General features: G+C 39.1%; 1 protein-coding gene across 1 annotated transcript; it reads left to right on the top strand.

Moving 5' to 3' along the window:
- Nucleotides 1-410: 410 nt before the first annotated feature.
- On the top strand, nucleotides 411-9,507 carry DCAF16 (DDB1 and CUL4 associated factor 16). The gene is made up of 3 exons (XM_054729939.1): nucleotides 411-650; nucleotides 2,134-2,229; nucleotides 6,541-9,507. Exon 3 carries the CDS (start codon nucleotides 7,144-7,146, stop codon nucleotides 7,792-7,794), a length of 651 nt encoding a protein of 216 aa, XP_054585914.1. The 5' UTR covers nucleotides 411-650; nucleotides 2,134-2,229; nucleotides 6,541-7,143; the 3' UTR covers nucleotides 7,795-9,507.
- The last annotated feature ends 7,303 nt before the right edge of the window (nucleotides 9,508-16,810 follow it).

Consider the following 16,810-nt stretch of genomic DNA (forward strand, 5'->3'; position numbering starts at 1 on the left):
CAAATGAGAAATGACTTTATTTGTTGTTAATCCTCACCCGAGGATATTTTTCCATTGATTTTTAAAGAGAGTGGGAGGGAGGAGGCGAGACCGAGAGAAACATCAGTGTGCGAGAGACACATCAATGGCTTGTCTCCCGACCAGGGCTAGGATCAAGCCTGCAACCAAGGTACTTGTCCTTGACCGGAATTGAACCTGGGACCATTCAGTCCGCTGGTGTACACTTATCCACTGAGCCAAACTAGCCAGGGCAACTTCATACAATTTTGTCAGTTACCAAAGGATGAGGCATCTGGCCACCAGACGTCCGCCTAACTGTATTTTATTTTATTTTTAGGATTAATAATATTTTCAGTACTTTTTGAACATTATAATCTGGAAAAGTTTTTTTTTTTTAAATATATTTTATTGATTTTTTTACAGAGAGGAAGGGAGAGGGATAGAGAGCTAGAAACATTGATGAGAGAGAAACATCGACCCGCTGCCTCCTACACACCCCCTACTGGGGATGTGCCTGCAACCAATGTACGTGCCCTTGACCGGAATCGAACCTGGGACCTTTCAGTCCGCAGACCGACGCTCTATCCACTGAGCCAAACCGGTTTCGGCTGGAAAAGTTTTTAAAAGATAGTATACTGCAAAATGAAAAGGTAACCTTTGCAGTGGGACAAAATATTTGCAAACCATTTCTTTCAAAGGGGGTTAACATCCAAAATATATAAGGAACTCATACAACTCAATATTAAAAAAAAAATTATAATGGGAGCAAAAGATCTGAATAGACATTTTTCAAAAAAAGATGTATTAATGGCCAGCAGGTATTTGAAAGATGTTCAGCAACACTATCAGGCAAATGCAAATTAAAACTACAATAGGATAACACCTGGCACCTGTTAGGATGGCTATTATCAAAAAGTCAAAGAAAACTGTTGGCAAAGATGTGGGGGGAAAGGAAACTTTATACCTGTTGGTGGGAATGTAAATTGGTACAGCCGTTATAGAAAACGGTATGAAAGTTCCTCAAAATTAACAATAGAACAACCATGTGATCCAGCAATCTCACGTGTGGGTATATGTTCAAAGGAAATATAGTCACTATCTCAAAGATATATTTGCACTCCCACATTTATTGCAGCATTAGTCACAGTAGCTAATATGTGGGAACAGCCTAAGTGTCCATCAATGGATGCATGGATAAAGATGTGACATACATGCAATGGAATATGCAGTCTTTTAAAAAGAAAGAAATCCTGCAATTTGCAAAAACATGGGTCATTTGGGAGTACATTCTGCTAAATGAAATAATGCAAACACAAAAAGACAAATACTGCATGATCCCACTACATGTGGAATCTAAAAAGTCAAAGTCTAACAGTAGAATGGAAGTTACCAGTAGCTGGAAGGTGGAGGGAATGTAGAGATCCTGGTCAGAGGGCACAGACTTTCAGTGATAAGTAAGTTCTGGAGATTTAATGTACAGCATGGTAACTATAGTTAATAGTATGTATACTTAAAACTTGAGAAGGGTAGATCTCAAGTGTTCTCACCATCCACAAAAAATGGTAACTGAGGTGATAATGTTAATTCGTTTTTGGTAATTGTAGTGAATACATATATCAAAATATCACATCATACATGTTCAAATATCTAATTTGTCAATTATACTTGAATAAAGCTGGAAAACCAAAAAAAAAAAAAGATGCTGCATTACAATTTAAACACCATAGTTTCACTGTCTTGAAGTTTAGCCTGTTTCTTGAATTTTACTTTTTTGCTATGGGGGAAAAGAACAAATAATAGCAACTTTGGGAATAAATCTTTTCCTGTCCTTGGGAAACTTAGTTGAAGAAATAACAGAACTAAAGAATTTGTATGGTAAGGCTGTTTAGTTCCAAAATTACAGAAAACGCATTCTTCAAAGGTAAATTATACATGAGCATATATAAAATAGGTGTGGTAATTCAGTTTTGATATGGGAAAACTTCACATGGGATATAAAGAAAAAAACAGTAATGGGTTCATTCTAGAATTTACGTATGCCTGCAAAACGACTTTGTCTTATTTCTACTTGAGTGAGCCTTTTACAGCATGTTTTGAGTAATACAATAACTGAAATGTACTCTTATCTTGCAGGTGGAATTTGGTTGAAAGAAAAATAATAAAAATGTAAGAGGACAGAAGAATTAAAAGCCAACAGCTTCTCCTGTCTCAATAAAATAAAGACTTACGGTATGTTTTGAATTTTCTTTTTCAGATTGAACTAGGTAATATTATAAACTTAAAACTATTTGCTTTGTTTCTCTTAAAGATGAAATTATAAGCAGTTCCTTTTATATTGCTTTAGTAGCATCATCTTTATTGACCTTGCTTTAAAAAACTGTTTAATGTGTCTTTGTCCAACATATTACCAAGTCAGTTAAGTATAATTTGGGAATTTTTAGCTCCCTCAAATAAAAATAGAACACGTTTGTATAATTACAGCAGGCCTTCATCATTCCCTCATCAATTTTTTCAAAAAGCTTGCTAAGTCCCTAATATGTGCCAGACACTGATGGGTTCTGAATTAGATAAATAGAATGTATAGAAGACAGAGAAATATTTTTTAGAGGACTAATACTGACATGAAGCCACACTATATGACCTTATTACTACAACTCAGTGTGTATTTGAAACTAGAGATGCTTGCTGACTCATTTTTAAAATCACTCCTACAGAATGGCATAAATGGGATTTGCTATTTTGGATTTTGCTTTTTCCATTTAGAGCTATGTTTTTAGTCTAGTCATTTGCAATGGATACTTCTAATGTGCTTTCACCACATTTTACCTAGTCACTCCTCCAGTGATGGAAACCTAGAACGCTTCTAATTCTTTACCATCAAAGATGTAGCATCAGAATGCATGTTGGTCTTAAGAGAATTCCTTTGCTTTATTTACCCAAGAGTAGAATTGCTAGATCGGGAGGTGTGCAAATAGTTTGGCTAAGTAGTGCTGCCAATTGCTCTTCAGAAAGGTTCTCCCAGTCTATAATTGTTGGTTTCTGAAGGGGTTCCTTTGGTCTCCTCACTAACACTGACATTGTCCAGCTTTCTAATTTTTTGCCAAGCTAATGGAATAATGTGGTATCCCTTTACTCATATGGCTAATAGCTTGTGGCTTTTCCCTTCTGTAAATTGGATATTTTTGTCCTTTGCCCATTTCTTTACTGAGGCTGCTACTTCTTATTGTTGATTTGTGAACTTTCTTCTTAATGTCTTTAGTTCAGTCAAGAAATAATTAATTTTGATGTGATCGAATTCATCTTTTTTTTTGACATTGTAATTTACCTTGTGAAAGGTATTTCTGTAATGCATTTTCTAGTTAGTATTACTGGTATAGAAGTTAAGAGTGCCCTGGGTTCAAATTCTGACTATCAGTAGATGTGTGACCTTGGCCAAGTAGCTTAAGCCTTGTGTAAATGGGGACAATGAAAGTACCTATCTTATAGGGTTTGTAGGAGATTTTAAAACGAGTTAACATTTAAGCAGTTTCTAGAATAGTACCTAGCAAATAATAAGTGCTATATAAATAAATTAATGACTATTCAATACCTGGTTAATCTCAGATCCAGAAACTTTGTTGAGCTCTTAATTAGCTTTAATTATTTACATGTTAGTCTTTTTTATAACTTATTATAACATTAGAGGCCCAGTGCATGAGTGTAGGGTCCCCTAGGCCTAACCTGCCATCCAGGCCATATCTACTGCCCCGCAAAGCCTAGCACGCTCCGTGGACACTGCTAGCAGCCTGCTCCCCGCTTTTGATGGCAGGGGGTCCGCTGGTGCCAGAGCGGGCACACAGCTCCCTGCTTTCGATCACAGGGGAGCTGGGTGTCTGTCCTCTGGTGCACCAGGCCTTCCAGAAGCGGCAGAGGCTTCTGAAAGGCCTGGTGCCGGAGCGGACAGGCACCCAGCTCCCCCGCCTTTGATGGTCCGCAGCGGGACGTGGGCTCGCTGCCCCAGAGGCCCCTTCTGTGCCGCAGCACAGCCATGGTGCAAGCGCTGAGCTCGCACCGCCACTGGTGACACGAGCTCAGCGTCCCGACGGCCCAATCGGCCACCCCGAGTCCCACCCCTCCGCACCTCCTGGCCAATCGTGGGCATAGCGAATGTACGGTCAATTTGCATATTTGTCTATTATTAGGTAGGATTGTTTAGAACTTTTGGTTCTTAGTCATTATCAATCATCATCCTTATCTAATTTCATTTTTTTTAACAGAATATATCTAAAGTTTCTCATTTAGGATATTTGCTGGGAGATTTTGGTAAATAACCTTTACCAAGTTGAGAAAGTAACTTTTGCTAGTTTGGTAAGAATGTTTACTTTGTTTTTTAAAGCATAAATAGGTGTTGATCAGGAACTAACAAAGATTAAATATCCACAGTTGATAAATTCATCTGTTGTTGTTTGTTTGCTTTATTGACTCATTTTGGAAATTTTTCTAAGCTGGTATATTCTTTTCCTGGGATAAGCTGATTATAACATATTTTTCTTTTCTTTAATACACTTTTAGTCTTGTTGGGTGATATTTGGAATTTTTGCAAGTGAAACGAGCCTATACTTATTTGGTTTATATCTAGATTTGGAATTAATATTTTATTATCCTCATTAAAGGAGTTAGTCATTTTATTACACATTTTTCTTTTTTTATGGAACAACTTATGTAAAATAGATATGAATCTTCTAGGAAGTAGTAGGACTCAGTTATAAAACCTTGGTCTTGATATTTTAATAGGTAGTGTTTACCTTTTTTTAATGCTTACTAATTTATCCTATTGAAGTTATCTGTTTCTTCCTGTATGAATTTCAATGTTTTATGTTATTGTAGAATTTAGCCATTTCATCTAGAATTTTCTACTTTAGCATGTTTGTCCTGTGGGTTTTTTTAGTCTTTGTTATTTTTAAACCTTTTTGATAAGTCTCACCAGTTTTGTTTTTATTTCATATTTTCAGAAAATATTTTAGTTTTATCAGTCTTCATTACTATTTTATATACTAATTTCATTCTTGCCTTTATTATTTCTTTCCTGCCTTATTTTGCTATTGCTCTTTTGCATTATCTTGAATTGAATTCTTAACTTGTGTGTCTTTATTTTATTTTTTAAGCTTGTGGATATTTAAATTTCCTTGTTTTCTCATCAGTGTATTCAAAGCTATGCATTTCTTTTATGTACTGGTTTGGCCATGTCCCATAAATTATGCCTTGCAGGAAGTCTAATATTATTATTCGGTGTTAATATTTTTAATAATCCATTTTAATCCCTGAATCATTTTCCATCATACTTTCCATTTTAATCCCTGAATCATTTATGTCTCAGCATAGGATTATTTTTTCTTTTTAATTTATCTTTGTTATTGAAAGTATACAGATGTCCCTTTTGTGGTGGTTTTTTCCCATTGACTTCTACCCCGAACCCGCCCTTCCCAGGGGATTACTTTTAAGTAACACTTAATACCTACTTTTATTGCATTGTGGTCAGAGATTTAGTCTGAATGAAATGGCCCTAGTTATACTTTATAACCTTATTTGTGATCTCTTTGTGTGTGTGGTATTGTTCTGTTTACTCATGTAATACTCAAAGTATATTAATATTTTAACTGTTTTTCATGCTTTTTGTATCCCTGCTTATATTTTCCCCTTCAGTTCTATCAGTGGTTATTTGAGAAAATTTGAGTATGTGTTTTCAGGTGAATATATGATAAGAACAGCAAATCCTCAAATAACATCGAATAACATTGTTTCATTCAGGGTCACTTCCATCTCTGTCCCTTATAATTTTTGGCTTAAAATCTTTTTGTTGTTGTATGTTAAAATTGCTATCTTTTTTCATCGTTTTTTTTTTCAACCTTTCTATGTTGTTTTTTGTTGTTTTTGTTTGCTTTAAGATGTCTTTTGTTAACGACATATTATTGAATCTTGTTTTGTTTTTTTAATTCAGTCTGAGTATCTGCCTTTTATTTGTGAGCTTAACCTTTTTACATTCAGTGTAATTCCTATTGTATTAAGATTTATACCTGACATCTTCAACTACCTGCAGAGTGGGGTCATATGACCACCACCTCTGGGTCCCACCAAAAGTCCTAATATCTAGCAGCTCTACAAGCAGGACACAAGTCTCTTAAAACTAATCCCACCAAGCATATCTAAGGTAAAAAAAGATATAAATAAAATGGTTTTTATAGCTCTCTACTTGGAGTTTGGGACATAAAGGGATCTGCTTTGTGGAAGTAATTTTCTGGGCTAGAACTGCATATGTAAAAACAAACTGGCCCAGATATGTACCAACAAAGGATTAAAATGGGCCCAGGCTCTCCTTCCCAATTTTATGATTTTAGGAGCCATTCCCAATAGGAAAATTTGCCTAAGCCTATGAAATAGAGATGGGAAAGTCAAGAAGATTTCTTGTTTAGCATCCATGTTCTTGGATATTCATAGATAGACAATAATGTTACCTAGTGCTTTCAGGCTTTAGTATCATGTGTCTAGTCTTCTCATTTACAGGTTAAGGCTACCTTTCCAGATAGTCCAACAGCTAAGTCACCATTTTCCAAGGGCATTTGCACCACTTATGGAAAACGTCGGATCCGTGCACACCAGATGTCCTTGACAACTCATCCCACCATCCCCTGCACAACATTTGCTGCACCAGCAGACTATGAAGCCAACCACTGAGCTTCTTTTCATTACCAAGTAGATATAATATCCCTGACAACAAACAGAGGACACAAGTGTCTCTTCACAGCATCACGGCCAGTTGAGACCACGCTAAGAAAATCAGCTTGCCTATATGAAGACTCCTTCTCTTCTTGGGTAGCCAGGATTTAAAGGAGAGACTCTGACCTGTGCCGCTGGTAAGTGACTAATTTTACACACTGAACTGGTCCTGAGAACCAACATGTCTTCTTTGTAAGTGAAGACTATACAACATAATCTCGAAGAACTGCGTAGTGGTGCAAGCCAGAGGCATACTGTGTGTGTAATGGACTCAGAAACAGGCAAGTTAATCTTGTTGAAAGGATTTTTCATCTTTTGTTCTATTTGCCAGTGTTAGTGTTTTGCTGTCTTCAATTGTTACCTTTTTCTGGTTCCTTCTTTTCTATTCTTATGGGTCCCAGAAACCCCTCTCCTGGTCCCTTATCAGAATCAGAAAGTGAGGAAGAAGAAAACGCTAACTATCTAAATGAGAGTTCTGGGGAAGAGTGGGATTCCTCTGAAGAAGAGGACCCTGTGGTGCCCAACCTGACACCTCTGGAGAGTCTTGCCTGGCAGGTTAAGTGCCTTTTAAAATATTCAACTACTTGGAGACCTTTAAATCCTAATTCCTGGTTATATCATGCTAAACTCTTAGATCCAAGCACACCGGTCCATATACTTCGAGAGATAGGTCTAAGACTCTCCCATTGCTCCCATTGTGTACCCAAACTGGAACCAATTCCTGAGTGGCCACCTCTGGCTTCTTGTGGAGTCCCACCTTTTCAAAAGCCACTGACAAGTCCCAGCCGGCTTTCCAGAGATCACGCCACTCTAAATGGAGCACTGCAATTTGCCACCAAACAGTTAAGCCGAACCTTGAGTAGAGCCACTCCCATCCCTGAATTCCTAAAACAGATCCCTAATTCATGTGTTTCTGGTTGTTGCTGTGGCTGGTTAACTAAAACAGTTAAGGAAACAACCCGCACTGAACCTATCAACACCACTTACTCTTACACTGACTTCCAAAAGGCAGTTAACAAACTCCTAACTGCATCACTGTAAAGATTCACCATTTGCTCTGGTATCTCCTATGTTTCTGATTGAGAAAGTAATACAAGTTACACAGCCCAGAGCTGAGAAAGGAAAGCCTTCTCAACCAAACTGCCCTGTCCTGACAAGCTGAATATCTAAGAGGCCCATCAATCAACTGCAGAAAACATGCTTTGTGAGCACTCACTTTGATAGACCCTGTGGATAAAACAAGAACTTCAATAGAGAATTCGTCAAAAGGAACAGTGTTGCAAAAAATAAATTGGCTATTCTACACCTTCAGTTCTCCCCCGCAACTTACTCTGCCTAACTGAATAGACTCTAACTCTAGGTATCTAATGACTAATGGGAAGGACAGGGCAGGCAACTCTTTTCTTACCCAGCCTTCACAGCAGCCATTGTGGAAAGGGGGAGGTTAGCTACTCCCAATAGTACCTTCCTAAGCATGCTCTTCTCTGACATTCATTTTTAGGGAGGTAGTTAAAATTGAATAATTTGACAAAAAAGAAAATGGTGGGAATATGATTTATCTCACAGCTTTTATATGGATAGGGCTGCATATGGCATTAAACAGGCACCTGTTCTATAAGGAATATATTTCCTGCATCTTGGCACCCAGACTTTAGTCAAGAGGAAATGAAATACATTCCAAAAGACCAAAGAGAAAGGATTATTAAGAGAGCATTTATGTTTTCTATACTAACTGCTAGTGGATTAAAGTATTTCAGTCTGTATGTTTCCTGGTACAGCACTTAATGCACTTTCCCATCCATTGCAAACTTTCCAGGATCGCTTCTAAATGTAAAGAACCTTAGTATGGAAAGTCTCAGCCTAATATAACCTGAAGTTAGAGTTTTTTAGTATCATTGTTTTCCTACATAGATTAGCTTTAGATCTATCTGAACAAGGAAGTATATGTACTCTTGTAAATGGGTCTTGCAGTGTTTATTTAGATGAGTCAAAATGTAGAAGTCAGCATAAATAAAATGCATGAGACTGTTAGATCTTTTCACACCATAAAGACTGAAACCTGTCTATGATCCTGGTTGACGGCATCTAAAGGATTCAGAAAATAGATTGTTAAAGATTTATCTTATACCCCCTTATTTTAGTTTTGCTTTTTCCTATTCTCCATAACTAAGTGCTGTCTACAATGTGGCATCAAAACCTTAAAGCATTAATAGAATCACAAATTCTATAAATGTGTAGCAACTTTAGGAGAGAGAAGGATGGTTATAACCTATTAAAGCATTAATAGAATCACAAATTCTATAAATGTGTAGCAACTTTAGGAGAGAGAAGGATGGTTATAACCTAATGGGTATTTCTGCTGAGCCTTAGTTGTCTTAAAGAAAAAAAGGATGGGATTGTAATTGGTAGAAAAAACGTTTGTTGGTAGAAAATGATTGAACTGAAACCGTATCACACTGTTAGTGTAACTGAATGTATCAGAAACTGTTCCTATGTAGATGTTTTCTGTGAAACTGATTTTTTAAATGTTCCAACCTGTTTTTTTAAGGGGAGATGGGAAAGATAGGGAAATCAAAAAATTAAAATATGTTGTTTATGTAACTATAATATGTTTCTTTTTCTCTGTGTGTGTTGTGTGTGTGCGTGTATGTGTAAAAATGGCTTGCTCATAAACACATTTTTGCTATTCACTCCTAAGGGAAGCCTTTCCCCAACTTTGCAGCTGAATAAACCAACAGCTTTGTACATGCTGAACAGAGTATGGTCATTTATTCTCAACAAATGCAATAGATCCTGCTGTGCTTAAGGCATATTCAACATTCACCAAGTGCTAAGTAAAATCAGTAGATGTAGTGTCTATGTCTATACAGTGTCTCTTAAAGAGGTGACTTGGCACCTCTAGGAAAGAAACATACTTGAAGATAATGTGAGATGTCAAGACCCACGTTTGAACCCATTTGTTTACACATTAAGTAATCCCAGGTTGCACAAAAGGATAGGCACCTGAATAAGCCTTAATCCTTCACTTCTTTGTGTGTGTCATGGATGTGGGGGTAGGGGTGAATTTACCACTTTCATACTTAACCTACATGGGCCTTTGGTCAAGTACAGTCACCATAATTAGGACAAAGAAGGGCACATTTATTCTCTATAGAAATACTTATCAAAGGACTAAGGAAACAGGATTTCTAAACAACCAGTGGACATTAATGTTAAAGGTATTCTCTCACAGAACAGATAAGCCACCTCCTTTTTGTTGACGTCCAGATACCTTGAGCCCAGAAGACCACATCATGTATTTTAAACCCATCAGCTTCCTAAGAAAAAAACATCAATGCATTGCAGGAGGAGGACAGATGTTAGGTCAGCTTCGGGGGGTTATCCTCCAGAGTTCCTATCACAGCTATTTACCTAAAAAACTGCTCTGATGAAAACAGTGTTAATATTAGAGTAGGTTGTTAGAGCAATTTATGGACCTTAGAAGTCACTTGGGTTTTTTATTGATACATAAATACTTTATTATTTTTTATTGTCTTTATTGTTGAAAGTATTACATATGTCTCCTTTTTCCCCCATTGACTCCTTCTAGCCCACCCCAGGCCTTCACCACACTTGTCTGTGTCCATGGGTTATACATATATGCATAATGTATATGGGGCAGCCTGTTAGTTTTAAATATTTCTAGTTAGAAATTTAGTCATTTATCTAATAATGTTAGGGATTATAATCCAGATACTGGGAGTGCAAAATTAAATAAGATACTATATACATAAAAGATTAATTTTAAAATATATTGACCCAAGATAAATTACCCCAAATCTTTTGTCTATTGATACTATTTCTGTTCTCTGATCATATTAAACTAGAGGCCCAGTGCACGAAATTCGTGCACGGAGGGGGGGGGTGTCCCTCAACCCAGCCTGCACCCTCTCCAATCTGGGACCCCTTGAGGGATGTCCAACTGCCCGTTTAGGCCTGATCCCCGGGACAGGCCTAAACGGGCATTCGGACATCCCTTTCACAATCCAGGACTGCTGGCTCCCAACTGCTTGCCTGCCTGCCTTCCTGATTTCCCCTAACCGCTTCTGCCTGCCAGCCTGATCACCCTCTAACCACTCCACTGCCAGCCTGATTGATGTCTAACTGCTCCCCTGCCAGCCTGTTTGCCCCCAACTTTCCTCCTCTGCCAGCCTGGTCACCCCTAACTGCCCTCCCCTGCAGGGTTGATCACCTCCAACTGCCCTCCCTTGCAGGCCTGGTCCCTCCCAACTGCCCTCCCCTGCTTGGCCATCTTGTGGTGGCCATCTTGTGTCCACATGGGGGCAGGATCTTTGACCACATGGGGGCAACCATATTGTGTGTTGGAGTCATGGTCAATCTGCATATTACTCTTTTATTAGATAGGATAGAGGCCTGGTGCACAGGGTGGGGCCAGCTGGTTTGCCCTGAAGGGTGTCCCGGATCAGGGTGGGGGTTCCCTTGGGGTGTGGGGCGGCCTGGGTGAAGGGCCTGTGGTGGTTAGCATGCCGGCCACGCCCCCTGGCGACCCAAGTGGAGGCCCTGGTATCTGGGATTTATGTATCTTCTACAATTGAAACTTTGTAGCCTGGAGCGGAGCCAAGCCTCCTGCTCGCTCCGTGGCCGGCAGCCATTTCTCTTGGGATTGATGTACCTTCTATAATTGAAACTTTGTAGCCTAGAGCAGAGGCCTAGGCCAGCCAGGGCTGCAGAAACTTTGCTTCCTCCATTACCGGGGGAAACCCTTGCCTCCTACTCTTTCCAGCTCCATAGCTGCCGCCATTTCTGTTTGGATTTGTTTACCTTCTATAATTGAAACTTTGTAGCCTTGAGTGGAGGCTTAGGCCAGTAAGGGCAGGCAGAAAGCTTAGCTTCCTCTGTTGCCGGGGAAACCCAAGCCTCCTTCCTGCTCTCTGTGGCTGTAGCCATCGTGGTTGGGTTTATTTGCATATTTGCTCCTGATTGGCTGATGGGTGTGGCTTGTTGGTGGTTAGGGTCAATTTGCATATTACTCTTTTATTAGGCAGGATAAGCTTAATCTGGCCCTTAAATATCTTAGTGTAGGGCAGCCATACAAATGTATAAATTCATGTGGAAGGTACACTCCCAACAATTAAGCCCCACAAGGGAAAATCAGCAAGGATATAAAGTAAATAGATATTTTACACAAATTTAAGTTGTGTATGCTAAGTTCACAAGACAATGGCATAAAAAGGACAGGCCAGAAGTATTTTGCTCATATGGCTGGGATATCTATATATAAAAAGAGATCCAGAAAGTGGGTAACTTCTGACTTCATGAGACAACTTTGTGCAAGCCACCAGCATATGAGTCCACCAATGAGCAATATCCATTAGCCTGAGGGAAGATTGAGGGAGCTATACCAGGTGATAAACTACTAGGTATTTCTTCTGTGTCGACTTGCTGTTATCAAAAGGGAAATCTGTGTTATTTCTGCCATTTTAAACAAAGTTAGTTAATGGCTTTGTGTATGAGTCATCATTGTATACAGTCTCCCATGTTCTTTTGACTGGTGGCAGCTGTGGGATTATATAAAAGTTTTTGAAGTGAACCAAGAAAATGGAAGGAAAAGGGTACCACAATGACCTGACACTTGCTAGCTACTCAGCACCTGTGCTGTGAGAGTGGTGACAAATTCTTTGCAGTGAGACATGGGAAAGGATTGCCTGATTTTTAAAGTGGTGTGGTAGGCAGATGGTACAGAGTTGGTGCTTACAAAAAGAGTCAGGTGTTAAAATGTTATCAACAGTTGAGGGTTGAATTATAAAACAGTTGACTAGCGTTTGGGCAATTTACCAGTATTTGAGAAGACATAGATGACCCCAATACATGACATGAAAATCCCTGGGATCATTTGGAAAGTGATGCCCTATTCCCTGGAGTAGGACATAGCAATCATCTAGGACAGTGGTCGGCAAACTCATTAGTCAACAGAGCCAAATATCAACAGTACAACGATTGAAATTTCTTTTGAGAGCCAAGTTTTTAAAACTTAAACTTCTTCTAACGCCACTTCTTCAAAATAGACTTGCCCAGGCCGTGGTATTTTGTGGAAGAGCCACACTCAAAGGGCCAAAGAGCCGCATGTGGCTCGCAAGCCGCGGTTTGCCGACCTCTGATCTAGGAGACTCGGGATCCTGATCAGCCAAGCAAGATTAAAACTGAGTTTTCTAGTATACACAGAAAATCCAAACTGGCATCGTGTCCAATTAGATTTCAACAGAAACCAGATGGAAGAGTCCTACAGTTTGTAAATTAAGGATCTGGTAATGTCTTCTTATGTGAGGGAAATTAGGTTAGCTGCTAAACCCTTGATCAATGTTATCTTTACAGACATAGCTTCAGCTGTGGAACCTGATGCTCCAATATATCAACTAGTGTTTTACAATGTATTAATTAGGCAATGGTCCATTAGGGAGGGGCAACCTCCTTTGGAAGGTCCCCAGACAATTGGAACACTCCAGGGGTATGGCCATGTTCCATCAAAAAAGACCCTGGATTGGCTTTATGATTGCACCCTGAGCAAGCAGAATGACTTGGTAAGGTGGCAAGAGTTCTGATGACACCATTTAGAGGCTAATCACAAGCCAGAGAATTAAATTTCTGTATTAACTGAAAGCATTAATGCACAGCCTATGCATTCTGTGAGTACTTAACCGCAAAGTGGGTTATATGGTGTTGGCCCTGGCTACCTGCCTGGAAGTAATGTGGAATTTCCCAGTGACTTGAATGCTTTGGTTCAGATCCCAATTTCCTTCTGTGAATACGGGCTTTTCTTCTTCTTTTTTAATGTTGGTCATGCCTGGTTATGACACGTTATTTCTTTAAATGTGTTGGGTTGACAGGTTTAGCAAATAAAAATGCAAGACACCCAAATAAATTTCAATTTTAGATAAACAGTGAAATATGGGATATACTAGAAAAAAAGTGATTTTTCTGAAATTTAAATTTAACTAGCAGCCCTATACATGTACTCATAGCCTTGATACAGCTTGGGTTGTAGTCATGTAGCTGTTCCCACAGAACAGAATGGTTCTGCCCAAGTATTACTTTTTAATTCTATTGATAAGTAGCACAGTTCTGGCAGCTCTTCTTCATTTCAGGAAAGGTCCACAAATTTGGATCACCTATCTCTTCCTTCCAGAGCCCCCAAAAGACAAGGATTTGAAGCACAAAGTACCCTGGAAGGTGAGTTTGAGGAGCAGAGTTGGAAGCAAGGGGATTATTTGAAAAGTTTATTTGTGCCCTCCTTTTGTAGCCAGGTGACTATACCTCTTTCTAGCCAAAGGCTGGAGGCTTATTTCTGGAGAAACTGAACTAAAGTTCCAGTAAGACTAAGAACTGGGACCTGGGGGAGAGTGGTAGTGAGATACTATCCTGAAAACAGGATGAGAGAATGTCTGTATTCTGAACATTATGAGCCATCAGTCCCTTTTGTCCACCAGCTACATAATCTGGCAGCCAGGCTTATACCCAGCCCTGTCCACCCAATCCAGAAAGATGAACAATTAAAAAAAAAAAAGCCACACCCAGCTGGCCACTTGATTATTTGTTGCAGTGAAATCCTGCTCATTCAGACACGGCTTTCAGTCACTTGAACTCACCATGAACTGATAGCTAAGAATCATTAGACATTTGAGGATACCTTCAACAATGAAAGATGAGAACCAAAACAAAAGAACCTGGGGGGGAAAACGGGAAATAGTGCAGGGAACATAAAACTCCCAAAGAAGCTATAATATTCTCAGAAACTTAGGAGAATATATTGCATCCATGAAATAACAGGATGTTATTAAAAAAAAAATGAAGAATCAGAAAATAAAAGTATTGGGAAAAATAAGGAAGCCAAAATTAAACATTCAGTAGATGTGTTGGAAGATAAGTTGAAGAAATTTCTGAAAGTAGAATAAAAAGACATGAAAAATAAGATCGGAATGGGATGCATCATCTGATTAATAAGAGCCTCAAAATGAGAGAACAGAGAAAGGAAGTGAAGAGAGAAAAAAAGATTTCCCAAAACAGGACATGAATCTCCTAAACTAACAGGATCTACTGATTGCCCATCACAATGAACTAAAAAATACAAAAGCACATCATGATATTTCAGGATCCCAGGGTTAAAAGATCCTAAAGGTTTCCCAAGGGGGAAAACAAGGTTTACAGAAAAGGGTATTTTCAGAATGGCATTTGGACTTTTTGGTAGCAACACTGGATGTTAGACGACTATGAAAGCAAGGCCTTCAAATTTAAAAATTCTGATCTAGAATTCTGTCTCCAGCCAATCCAACCAAGTATGGGGCTAAAATAAAGGTCAGACTTGCATGGTCTCAAAATTTTACCTTACCATGTACCCTTTCTTAGGAGGCTACTGGAGGATGTGCTTCACCAAAACAAAGGAGTAATCTAAGTAAGAAGGCGTGGGATCCTGAAAACATACAATCTCACAAAGGAATACAACGAAGGAAAAATCCCAGGATGACTACTGTGTCAAGTAAGTAGGATAGGGGTTTCAGGAAGTAGGTCTCTAGAAAACTTGGGACAAAGTGAGTATATGGAAAATGTAGAAAAGAATGAGACAGATATTGGGAAATTAGGGGAAAAGAAGATAATTACATAGAAAACTAGGTTAGTAATAAAATGAGACAATTAGAAGTATACCAAATACACATTTTTGGATGAGTGTCACTGTATCACAAAAGTAAGTCTGAAATTTTTATTTTTTAAATGTAATTATTACAGTTTTAGTAGTAAGATTTAGTAGACACTTTAAAATACAGATGTAGTGTTGTGAGCAAATTGATCCTCAGGCATCATACAACACAATTGCAAAAGGTCCTCACTTTCCAATAAGGTGTGCACTGCAGAAATTTTTTTCAGAAAATATTATTTAATAATTTATTTTGTAAAAGAAACTGTCCCTTGCTTAGGCAAGTCTCAAAATTTTTTATTTATAAAAATGATCCAGCCCTAACCGGTTTGGCTCAGTGGATAGAGCGTCGGCTTGCGGACTGAAGGGTCCCAGGTTTGATTCCAGTCAAGGGCGTGTACCTTGGAGGCAGCTGATTGATGTTTCTCTCCCATTGATGTTTCTAACTCTCTATCCCTCTCCCTTCCTCTCTGTAAAAAATCAATAAAATATATTTTTTTAAAAAGATCTATAATCTACAGCAGTCATTTCAACACGTTTTTCATTTCAATTTTACCTTTGTGGGCTCAAAAGCATAATGAATTATCTCTGACTTTAAAAATAATAATTTGAAATTTTGTGATTTTTTATCTTCCATACTATTTTTGCCATCAAAATATAGTTAAATTCAGTGACAGATTCATAATATATTCCTATGTAGCACTTTAGATATTTTTCCTGTGAGTTTTATGTTTGAGGGTTTTTTTCTATACTTTGTTTATATTATTACTAGAGGCCCAGTGCACGAAATTCATGCACTCGGGGAGAGGGACCTCATGGGTGCATGAGCAGGGCTGGGGAGGGATGTGGGAGATTGGCCAGCCAGGGAGGGACCACAGGAGGGCTCCAGGGCGTGTCCAGCCTGTCTCGCTCAGTCCCAATCAGCCAGACCCAGCAGCAAGCTAACCTACTGGTTGGAGCATCTGCCCCTGGTGCTCAGTGCACGTCATAGCGAGTGGTTGTGCAGTCTTAGCATATCATTAGCATATTATGCCTTGATTTGTTGAACAAACAACCGGATACTTAGCATATTAGGCTTTTATTATATACTAGAGGCCCGATGCACGAAAATTCATGCAAGAGTAGGCCTTCCTTCCCCCGGCTGCCGAGACCCAGGCTGCTGGCACCGGCTTTCCTCCGGCACCTGGGATCTGGGCTTCCCTCCTCTGGCCACCAGCAGGCACATGGGACCCAGGCTTGCTTCCCCAGGCTACCCGCAGGCATCCGGGACTGGGGCTGGGTTTCCCCTGGCCCTGGCTTCATCAGGAAGGACATCCGGAATGATGTCCAGAAGACAGCTGGTCTAATTAGCATATTACCCTTTTATTACTA

The sequence above is a fragment of the Eptesicus fuscus genome, chromosome 2 (genome assembly GCF_027574615.1).
Source record: "Eptesicus fuscus isolate TK198812 chromosome 2, DD_ASM_mEF_20220401, whole genome shotgun sequence".
In the NCBI taxonomy this organism is placed as follows: domain Eukaryota; kingdom Metazoa; phylum Chordata; class Mammalia; order Chiroptera; family Vespertilionidae; genus Eptesicus; species Eptesicus fuscus.